We start from the raw sequence: 11464 nt of genomic DNA, 5'->3' as shown, positions 1-11464 counted from the left end.
ACATCATTTACCTTGTTCTTCTATCAGGAGGGTTTTGCTCGCTCATCACGGTTATGAATGGGGGTATTAGATCACTAGAAATGCCCACGTTTGTCAAGTTGGTTGTTGCTAGGGTCAAACTCTGATACCGACATTAACTAATGAGATCTGGGTATCTAACTGGTGTTTCCTAATGTTAACTTATCTTGCCTCAACACAGACTCCTCAACTGCTAAGACTCCAAGTTCTTAATGATGCTGCTTTTCTGATAAGGAAGTTGCAGTTTTTATTTTTATTTTTTCAGGATTTGGCATGAGTGATTCTTACATTAAACTAGAATGTATCCTGGAATTTGCACTTTCCTGTAATTCACTTATTTTTTTATGTCCTAATATTTCCTTTAATTTTGCAATTAATAAAAAAGAAAATGAGATGGGGGCTGGCCCAGTGGCGCAGCAGTTAAGTGCACACGTTTCCGCTTCTTGGTGGCCTGGGGTTCGCTGGTTCCCATCCCGGGTGCGGACATGACATGGCTTGGCAAAAGCCATGCTGTGGTAGGAGACCCACAAATAAAGTAGAGGAAGATGGGCATGGATGTTAGCTCAGGGCCGGCCTTCCTCAGCGAAAAGAGGAGGATTGGCAGCAGTTAGCTCAGGGCTAATCTTCCTCAAAAAAAAAAAAAAAGAAAATGAAAGATGTAAAATAGTTTTACTTCGCCATGGTGACATGTCTATGATGACATTCATCCTCACCTGGAAGAAAAAAACACACATTTTCACTCTCTAAAATGAAAACAGTTCAGAGAAGTATGGATTTTGAGGTCTGACACCCACGCTTTTATTTCTTCTTCCGTCGTAAAAGCAAATGGTCTCTAACAATAGCTGATGTCAAACACAATCTTTAGGCCAATGAAATACAGTCGGCCTGAGAACGCATAAGCAACGAAAGAGAGGGGTTTTATTTAACAGAAAGCACAGTGATCTCCCCTACAAGTTAGATTCCTGGGAGGAAAATATCTGTAATCATATGTGACTCTGGGATTAAGAGGGCAAGGTGCGACTCTCTGTCAGTGAACCGGAAAGTGGGCAACGGCACGCACGTGTTCTCACCCGGGATGACCAATGGGGGTTCCAAGATTACAAAAACCTAAGAACAAAATATTTCGAGCTTTGAACCAACATAAAACTTTTCTGGATTTGTTTTAAATATCTCATTGGCAAGTTGTGGCTTGCTGCTTCAGCAAGAAAAACGGTTAGAAGGGTTTGTTTATTGTCTCCGACACAAACAGCTCTTACCACACACTGTACACTTGACACAAATGAAATGTAATCAAACTGGGCAAACTCCTCTCAGGAGGTGTGGACAATAAATCAATCAACCAAAAGTACTAGTGATTAACAGAATGATAACAAAAGCTCCGTTCTGTGTCAAACATCACTGCTTCCAGATCCCTTACTTAGCTCTACCATAAAGCAGAGAATTCCTATCCAAACTGCCGCTTGTCAAAGCAGCAACAGATTCTCCAGAAATGTCCCTCTTCCAGGGTAGCTTTGGGACTCATCTTCCCCTGTTTGTTTGCCTTTTCAGCTTAATACTCCAATGGGGTCTGACACCCAGTTTCTGGAGAAAGTTAGATAGTAAACATCTTAGGCTTTGCAGGCCCACAATCTCTGTTGCAACTATTTAACTCTGCTGTAGTCCCATCAAAGCAGCCTTAGATGATATGCAAATGATGGGCGTGTCTATGCTCCAATAATTATTCATGGAAGCTGAAGTTTGAATTTCATATAATGCCCATGTGTCGTCAACTATTCTTCTTCTTCTTTTTTTTTGAGGAAGATAAGCCCTGAGCTAACTGCTGCCAATCTTCCTCTTTTTGCTGAGGAAGACTGGCCCTGAGCTAACATCCGTGCCCATCTTCCTCTACTTTATGTGGGACGCCTGCCACAGCATGGCTTGACAAGCGGTGCCATGTCCACACCTGGGATCTAAACCGGCGAACCCCGGGCTGCCGAAACAGAAAGTGTGCACATAACAGCTGAGCCACCGGGCTAGCCCCCTATTATTCTTCTTTTGATTTTTTCCCAACTATTTACAAATGTAAAAACTATTTTGAGCTCAAAGGCTATACAAAAATAGGCGGTGGGCTGGGTTGGGGCTGTGGGCTGTAGTTTGCCAAACTTGGTACTAGAATACAGTTTTTCTTCTATAGGGAACATGATACGGCTGGTGATAAAATGACCTTATGGTATGCATGAACAAATTTTCAGTTAAGTGAGTAAATAGATTATAATTAAAATCAAAACGAAGATTAAGTGATTTAGAATATTCCGTCAAAAAACCCATTGCTTTCCCTGTTTTGTTAGGTTTGTCCAGTGTTAAATTAGAAGCGCATTCTAAATAAATGTGGCAAATAGTTTTGCTTTCAGAACTATAGTATTTATGATTTTTACTGCTGTGGAATAAGCGTACTGAGGCAGTTACCAATTAATACGCTTTCTTACTCATTGATGTGCGACTGTCGCTTGTTCTAGCTAAGATTTGGGTCCAACACGCAGGTAAGGACAGATTCTGAACCTGAACTTCATTTTTTTGAGGTTTCAGATGCCATATATTCATAGTTTTAGCCTTTCTACTAAAACATAGCTTTTAAATGCTTATGGCACTTAAAAATTAAAAATTTGAGACTTTTATAACATTCTGAAATAACCATTTCTTTCAAAACAGTTGGGAAGTTGCTATTTTAGTGACCATGTTACAACGCTGGGATTATCTTTAACATTCCATGGGAAACTGGTATAGAAGATACTAGTTTTTATAACTTCAGCTATGAATTATGAATTAAAAGCTTGAAAATTAGTGTTTTAAAACTTCTGGCAGCCTGCTATGGTACATCGTAAGGTATTTTCCCTGTATTTTACAGGAGAAAGGTTTGCCTATATTTTTCTTCTGTCTTATATTATTCCCTTGATTTCTGCTAAGCCTTGATCTTTTTTCTTTTTTTAAGGACTGCATCTCCTTGACTGAAAAGTAGCAACTGTTGCAACAGGAATTTGTTCCCTTATTAAAATCCACTAGTTTGCTAGCCCTGTTGTTTAAATACTGGATTTTTCTTTGAAATTTCACAAATACCTTGGGAATGGCTAGAACAGTTGTGTTCTCAACACTGAGAAAATTCCTGTGGAGATGAATGAGGCCAGATGGAGGCTGCCGCAGAGCGCTTAATGACCTCACGGAATGGAGGAGAGGACCATACTGAAAACACGCCCAGGTCTTCATGGGGCCCCTATTTTCCGGTATATATGGATACATTATATTTTTCTTTTTTTCTTGCTTAGGGTCAAGGGAAATTTTAGTGTCAGAAGTGAGTGCTAAGTGGCTGAGTAGGTTTGCGGAAGCTTTAGAAACTCAACAACTTGTTTATAGACAATCTGATTGTCTACTCAGAAAATCTATGATAATTGACTTTAAAAACTATTGGACCTCATAAAAGTGGCTAGATATGAGACTAGCATGTACCCAAGGCAACATTTTCTTATATACCAGTAATAACCAATTAGAAAATGTAATTGGAAAAAAGAAAGAGCCCATTCATAATAGCCGACAAATATCAGAAATTTGTAGGAGTAAGCCTAGCATGAAATGTCTTAGATCCATTTGTAAGAACTCTAGAACTTTAGCCAAAAAGAAGCATAAAAGACCTGAATACACCTAGGTGTGCTTCTCTTCTTTGATGGGAAGACTCAGAAGCTTAAAGATGTTAACGCTCTGTAAGTTAATGTTCCAGACTAGATGTAATCCCGATATCCTCAACCAGATCCGAATATATTAACCAGCTGGTTTGAATATTTGATGAGGAAGGTCTTGTCCTCCCAGATACCCAAACACATGATAATAAAGCTATGGTAATTAAAGTAGTATTGTATTGTCATAGAAATAGTGACAGTCAATAAAACAACAGCTGTAATGTATATGGGAATTTAATATATGACTTAGGAAGTAATTCCAATTAGTGGGGGAAAGAATGGATTTAACTTAATGCTTAAATTTAAACATTTAATGGTGTGGAACCAACTGGCTATATACTACTGTATATTACGCCATGTACATAAATAAATTCTGGTTGGGTTTAAAATTCAAATCTAAAGACCAAAACAATAAAAATATTGAAAGTAAAAGTAAAAGAATTTACTTGCTAATTTTTGGGTAGTTTCAGTCTATCCAAGCAAGACAGAAAGTCCAGAAACTATACAGGAAAAGAAGCATTTGACTAAATGTAAACAAGAACAAGGAACAAGAGTTGAATGAGAAGCAGGGAACTTTTCAGTCTATAATTCATTATTTTTTTCCCCTGAAGGAGCATGTATTTGAGTACTATGTGAGTAAGTTAAAAAACAACAGAAAAACTTAAAAAACTGTAATAAGAAGAAGTATGTTTTCAGCAGAGATGAATAAGCCTTTAGCCCTACGTGCCAACAGCTTACGTAACACCCATGGTTATGAGGGCCTCAACAAAGGCTTGTAGGAGAAGAACTATTCCTCTACCTTCCAGGTCCTTCTGGCTGATCTAAGAATTAAACTGATGTGAGACAGAAGAACAGGAGAAAATCAAACAAATTTAATAACATGAATACATGGGAGAAATCCAGGAAAACTGAGTAACTCCCAAAATGGCTGAAGCCACCACCGTAATTAAATATCATCTTGAGCTAAAGACAAAGGAGGATGTTGGGGTAGCAGTTTGGGACTTCAAAGGGAAGGAAGGCAATTCACATGGAGATGGAAAAGCAAATGTTTGGTAAACAAATGTCTGTCATACTGTGCAAAAACAATGGGACATGGGCAGGACTTTTATTAAATGGGCCTTGCTATGTTTCTCCCTGTTTACACACCTAGTTTATATTATACTATAGTTATCTTATGGTATTGGCTCCTTCCTGGAACTGGCCTTCTATCTCATATCTTTTAGGCAGTTTGGGAAAGGTCAAAATTTCTTTCTGAGTTTTTTGTTCTTAAATATAATCAAGCCAAAGAGACACATTTTGGGGTGGCAGATTCTTTTTTAAAAAGTTATTTATTTATTTATTTATTTATTTTTTTTGGTGAGGAAGATTGGTCCTGAGCTAGCATCTGTACCAATCTTCTTCTATTTTTTATGTGGGATGCCACCACAGCATGGCTTGATAAGTGGTGTGTAGGTCCACGCCCAGTATTTCAACCAGCGAACCCCGGGGCTGACAAAGCGGAGCACACGAACTTAACCACTATGCCACCAGGCAGCCCCTGAGGTGGCAGATTCTGATCTCCACAGGCTCAAGGCACAAAAAAAGAGATTTGTAGGGACCGGCCTGGTGGCATAGTGGTTAAGTTTGTGCATTCTGCTTTGGTGGCTCAGGGTTCACAGGTTTGGATCCTGGGCATGGCCCTACACACACTGTCCATCAAGCCATGCTGTGGCAGTGTCCTACATACAAAATGGAGGGAAGTTGGCACAGATGACAATCATCCTCAAGCGAAAAGAGGAAGATGGGCAATAGATGTTAGCTCAGGGCTAGTCTTCCTCACCAAAAAAAAAAAAGAGAGAGAGATATTTGTTTCCACCTCAGGGCCTTTGCACTTGCTGTAACCTTTGCCATTTACCCTTCCCATATGCTCAGCCCTTTCACTTTCTTCATATTTTTGCTTCCCTTTCGTTTTTTTTTTTTTCCCTTAGATCTTATTTAACATACTATTGTGCTCTATCTCCTGTCCACTCCTGCTCACTGGAAAGTAACTGCCGTGAGGAAACTTTTATGCGCTTTGTTTACTGCTGAATCTCTAGAATCTAGAACAGTATAGCGCACATAGTGGAAGCCTAATAAATATGTGTTGAATGAAGACACAGTGTTTGGAGGAGTTGAAGCTGGGTACCTGAAGGTAACCATAAATATTCAATAAGAAGATGATTACCCCTGGACCTTGTTCCCAACACAGACACAGATGAAAAGAAGTTAATCTTGATAATTTACTATTGTCTTGTTTAACCTGAGGGGTGACTCAAGGGTCACAAGAATTTATGAGCTTGTTTTACAGAAGAAAAAGAATGCCTTCAAGGAATTTACAATCACCAGATAACCAGTCCCCAGGGGCTGTTGATGCCCAGAAGTCTGATTGCCCAAGAGCTTATCTGGAGTGAAAGAAACACCGATTTCCCCTTTGTTTCTCCAAAACTCCTCCTCCTGAGCTCCTTAGCTGTATAAAACCCGCTGCTTTCTTCTTTTGTTAAGGTGGGTTTGCGAGAACCCATCCTCCTGCCTTCTCATTTTGGCCAATTCGAATAAGCCTTTCTCCATCTCCAAGCACCCATGTCTCAGTGATTGGCTTATTGTGAATGGGCACATGAATCGAGATTAAGAGGTCTGATATCATAGTGAAGTGTCCCGAATGTCACGCCCAGGGAGACCTGTATTTCCATTACTGCAGAAAATGAAATCTCAAACTTCCAAGAGGTGACTCAAAGGTGGCATAAAGGGGGGCCTCCAGCTCCTGGCTGCAACAATGTGCACACTGCTGCAACAGGCAACGGAAGCAGAATTGGGGCTTTTTTCCATTCCATGCATGGGGGTGCCCTGGTCCCTGGCAAGTTGGTTGCTCCACGGTGGGGGTGCATCATTGGGAGCAGCTAGGAGGCTCCCCTGATGGGCTGTTTTCTGGGGTGGAGGGACAAGGCAGGCAGGTGAGTTCCAGACCAGTCTTGGGGGCAGAGGTCCACAAGGGCTGAGCATGCAGCTTGCGGGTGCCAGTCCACAAGGGCAAACTTCAGAGCTGCCAACCAAAGAGGGCAGGCACCAGCTGACTGATCACAGGCCTTTGGGTTCCAAGGCTGCCGGCATTTTAAAACCACCCCTGCTCCCACCTCCCCTGTAAAAAAACACCTTGAAACCGGCCAAGAAAAAGAAGTACTGCACAAACAATTGCCTCTCGTTGAATTTTGCTATTTCAAGTGAGCACAAGCTTGAACATTTAATAAATAAAAGTATTAGTTATCAGCAAAAATGGGCACAATACAGTTGTCAGGAAAAAAACCCGAAAAGAGTGAAATGGGCAGAAAAGAGGACGGGATGTTCTGCTTAATGTGTGCCATTGATTGTCTTTGAGTTATTTTTCCGTGTACACTTTCTAAAAGGAATAATGAAAATGATTCTTGTCCATAGAAATAGACCTAAAGGAAGGAAGTGGGAAGGGGCGCGGAGAGGGGGTGCTGGATGCAGGCGGTGGGGGTGCGAACGGTTTCTTCTGCGAAAGAATTAGAGGGCATAATAAGTACTCCTCGGAGGTGGCCAACTCGCTTTGCAAACTGTTTAGGGATCCGAGGGTCGCTAGAGAAGAAGACCACGCAGCGCGGGCCCAGGTGCCAAGGGCGGGCGAGGGCGCAGCCCCGGGGGAGGAGACGCGGAGGGGACGCTGGCAGCTCCGGGGCGGGGCGCGGCGCGGCCGGAGCGGAGCATGGAGGCGGCCGCGGCGGCGCGCGGAGCTGCAGGTACAGTATCCGGTACACAGTGGAAGCCTCCTAAGAGCGTGTGGAAGGAGGTGAGGGCCGCTGCAGCCGGCCAGCCCGGCGCCCGCCCGCCTCCGCCTCCGCCGGCGGCCGCGGCCCCTCCCCGCGGCTCGGGTTTCAATGGCTGGGCCGGCCGAGGGCTCCGGGCCCCCGCGCCTCAAAGCGACACCGTAAACAGCGCGCCGCGGCCAGGGAAACTTTCCCGGAGTCGGCGCCAGGGGTCGCGGGCCGCGCACCTGTCGCCGCCGGGGGACGAGACGGGCTGGCGGGCGCGCGGCCCGGGACGTCGGGGGAGGGCAGTCCCGGAGGGTCGCGGTCACCACTCTCCCGGCCGTGCGGGCGTCGGAGCCGCTGCCTCGGCGGGGCCAGCTGCCTGCCTTCCCGCAGCCGCAGGGGCCTCGTCTGGGCAGTGGGCGCGGTGCGGGGACTTCGGCTTGGCGGCCCGGGGGACGGCGGGGAGCCCGGACTTGAGCCCGCGCCCCGAGCCCCTCGGCCCCCGCCCCCAGGAGGGGCCCAAAGCGGTGCGACTTCCGAATCTGAAAGCACGCAGGACAAATCCCCAAAGGGCTCTCCGCCTGCCCCGCCGAGGCGAGGGGCGTTGGATGCTGAGAAAGTGCCTCTTTCGCTCCTGCATCCTTCTCTACCCGCGGGGACCGGCGGCAGGAAGGGCCCCTCGGCCGGGTCCTCTCGTCCCTTCCACGTCCCGGCTGGCCCGCGGGGCTCGGCCGCAGGTGGACAGCCCTGCCCCCACGTGCAGTCGGACCCCGCCGCCGCTTCCTCCCGCCGCACATCTCCATAAGGAGCAGGTCGATCTTATAGCGGCTCCTCCGCCTTTTATTGGAAGCCATCAGGGGGGACGACTTGTTTTTATGACCTGCATTTAAAAGCTGTGACTCTGAGTTGTTTTTCCTCTGACTTCCAGTGAGTGAGTTAAGGAGAGAAGGTGGCGGGTAGCCAGTGGTATGAATTGGTTACATTCCTTGTGAAAGTTTTCATTGGTCTAGATACTTAGGGTTTTGTCTCTATTTTTAGAGAGGGAGATTCTGTTTCGTCTTTGATTTTTTCCTATGGTCTTTTCTGGAAAGTTGGTCGTTGTGGCTGTGGATCGTGAGTGCTGTTGCCAGTTTATATGTCTGAGAACTGGGGCGAGGAAAAAAATCACTGCTCTTTGGGGCTCATCTTCGTCATCCCCCAAATGGGGAAGATTCTGCCCACTTAGGGACTTATTGTACAACAATATCTCATATATTTTTAAACCCTTAGCAAGCCTGCGCACAGAGTCGGTCAATCCCAGCTTTTCCCTTCCCCACCCCTCAGAGCGGTGCCATGAGGCAGAGGTCGTCCCCGCTATTGCCTTAGAGTTGTGCTTGTTCTGCCCAGGCCTACTCCATTTTAATGGGAAAAGTGATGGTAATTTCATCTTCTGGAAAAGTGTAGTTGGCCAAAACAGTCTAAGGATTTTCCTGTATTCATTTCAGCATTCGCTGTGGCTTTCGTGGTTGCTGATGGCCCAGATGACACACAGCAGTTGCTCGTTAATCATTTCCACATGTGCTCCATCCTTATGGGTTGCAGTTTTACATAGCTGAACTGCTGCCCCTGCTTTGATAGCCCGTTTCCGGAAAGGGCTTGAGTACATCATGTCTACGTGGGAATCCTTCCTTTAGCAAGGAAGCATTACACTGAGAATCAAGCATTCAGAGGAGGAGGCTGTCTCCCAGCCTGCACTTAGTTCTAGCGTGAAAATATAGAGAAAGGGCAGGTGACATTGCTGTGGGAGTTGTGTTCTGTATCAATATTGGTGTGTCTGGTTGAGGGGTGCTATCCAATGGGGCTTTGGGATGCCCCCCAATCATTCAAGACATGCCCCAGGACCACACACCAGTTCTCTCTCTCTGAGAGTATGTGTTAATTTCCCTGATGCTGGAGACCTTCTTAGGTTCCACCAGACCATCTGTTGCTGTCATGTCAGCTTGGAGTCTAGTGGGAAGGAGAAAGAAAGTCAGACACAGCCCGCTTCTGTGACTCTGCTCGTCCTTTACCTCCACCTTCCCTCATCTGTAAACTAAGTAATTGACCTGCCTCAGAGCCGACTGCTGGGCCAGTGGTGAAATTTAGAGTAGGCTCTGAGAAGCCCATTTGTTTTGCACTCCTCCCTTCTGTTTACACACAAATGGAAGCGTTTGTGCAAATTACTTATTTTATGATCTCCATTTAGGAAGTCGGTTTACCGTTCCAACTTAGAAAAGTTGGGTGTTGGACAGTTTGCCCTGGGAATGGAGCAGAGCTTTAGAGATAGAAAGGCTAGCAAGCAAGGAGGAAAACCCAAGACGACTCTGAAGCTCGGGTTGGGAGAAACAGGGACAGTGGTGACACTAAGATAGGAACCCACCCCCGGAGGGGTTATACATGATGCAATCTAGACAGAGTGCTTTCAGACTGTTTCAGAACATGCCTCCCCTAGGAGACACTGAAGAGTTAGTCAGAAACACTAACCCAGAGCGTAGGAGGACTCTAGAAGGGCCAGTGCCTCCCCTGAGCTCTCCTGGGGACCCCTGTTGCTGAGTGGAGAGAGAGCAGAGCAGATGGAGGCCTGGGAAGGGCGTCCCCTGGGAGATGGGAGGAGGAGAGGAGCTAGCTGAGGGCACAGCTGGAGGGCTTGGAGAGGGAGAAGTTCTGAGAACTTGGTGTGGAGACGAGGACCCAAAGGAACAGAGACCAGAAGGAAAAGAAGCCCGTGGGCAGGGCTGGTGCCGAGGAGGCTGAGGCAGGTGCAGAGCTGGGTCGGCCCAGAAGGAGGGTCCAGGGAAGGGAGAGGCCAGAAGGGAAAGCGGTCGGGATGTCACAGGACCCTGAAGGGGCCCAGGCACAGCTGCTCTTTCAGAAGGGCTTGCGGGGACAAGAAGAGGGAGAAGGCCGAGCCTGAGGGGGTGGTGCGAGTGAGGAAGGTGGCTTTTCCCCTCCATTTTTGGGTGGAAGAGACTTGTCTTCGTTTTTGGTAAACTAACCCTTAGGAACACTCTACTGTGTGCCCGGTATGGGCTAAGCCCTTTCCAAGCCTCCCCTTAATTGATGCCCATACAAAAGGGTAAACATGGATACTCTCATTAGCCCTATTTTGCTGCTGAGGAAGCTGAGGCATAGAGATGTAACTTGCCTGAGGTCACCTGGCTAGGAAGTGGCAGTGTTGGGATTCAAATGGGGGAGTGGGGGTGGTGGTCCGACTCCCCAGAGGAAGGAACCTGTCATAAGGGTGGGGTTCGAAATGGAGGCCCCCTCCCCCAAAAAACAGGCTCAGGAAGGAAATAATCCATGAACCGGTTCCTCAGAGACCTCATGTTAACTTACAACTTAAAAAACAAAATCAAATATTCATCAGCCATTTTGGGTCTTCTCTAGTTCAAGGTGAAGTGTCCCCATAGAGGAACATGGACTTGGCAAGTTTGGGGACCTCAGTTCCTGGAGAGCAGGGCCTCACTGAGGGCCATGGGCTGGGGCTTGGCTGGGCCGTCAGGACTCCTGTCACTGTCACTAAGTGCTTTTGTGGCCCTTGGTGAGTCTGCTTTCCTTCATCAGGAGGGAAGGGAAAGGCCAGGATGAGATGGCTGTGAAGTTCACTTGGCGGTGAAGTTTGTCTATTACTTCTGACCCAACCAGACTGTAATCTTTCTGAGGGCAGGGCCCTTATTGCTTGTTCTGTCCTAGTGCCCTGCTCGCACCTGGCACATGAACTCCGTGAGCAGTGAATGGTGCTGGTGAAGACCTGTGTCAGTTCCATGGGTATAGGAAGGATCGCTGGGAGTTTTCTGCAGATCGGTTGTATCAGGATTTGGGGTGATGCCAGCTGGTCTGCCACCCCTGGGGTGGAGTGCCCCTGGTCGGCCCATCCCCTGGAATGTCTTTCCAGGGTTCCCGCTCTTCCTGGGAGGGCCAGGTCCTGGGTGGGTC

General features: G+C 46.6%; 1 protein-coding gene across 12 annotated transcripts in view; it reads left to right on the top strand.

Moving 5' to 3' along the window:
- Positions 1 to 7348: 7348 nt before the first annotated feature.
- FAM169B (Protein) overlaps positions 7349 to 11464 on the top strand; it is a 210582-nt gene continuing 206466 nt past the window's right edge. For all 12 annotated transcript variants that reach the window (XR_011540050.1, XR_011540046.1, XR_011540039.1 and 9 more), the window contains exon 1: positions 7349 to 7498. Coding sequence is in view for 3 of the 12 variants with exons in the window: in XM_070619427.1 (XP_070475528.1) it covers positions 7465 to 7498 (34 nt within the window). In the remaining 9 variants the exon portion in view is untranslated. The remainder of the gene's footprint in view (positions 7499 to 11464) is intronic.

Source organism: Equus przewalskii, chromosome 1 (genome assembly GCF_037783145.1).
Source record: "Equus przewalskii isolate Varuska chromosome 1, EquPr2, whole genome shotgun sequence".
Lineage (NCBI taxonomy): Eukaryota > Metazoa > Chordata > Mammalia > Perissodactyla > Equidae > Equus > Equus przewalskii.
This window is presented reverse-complemented; position numbering and strand designations above follow the sequence as displayed.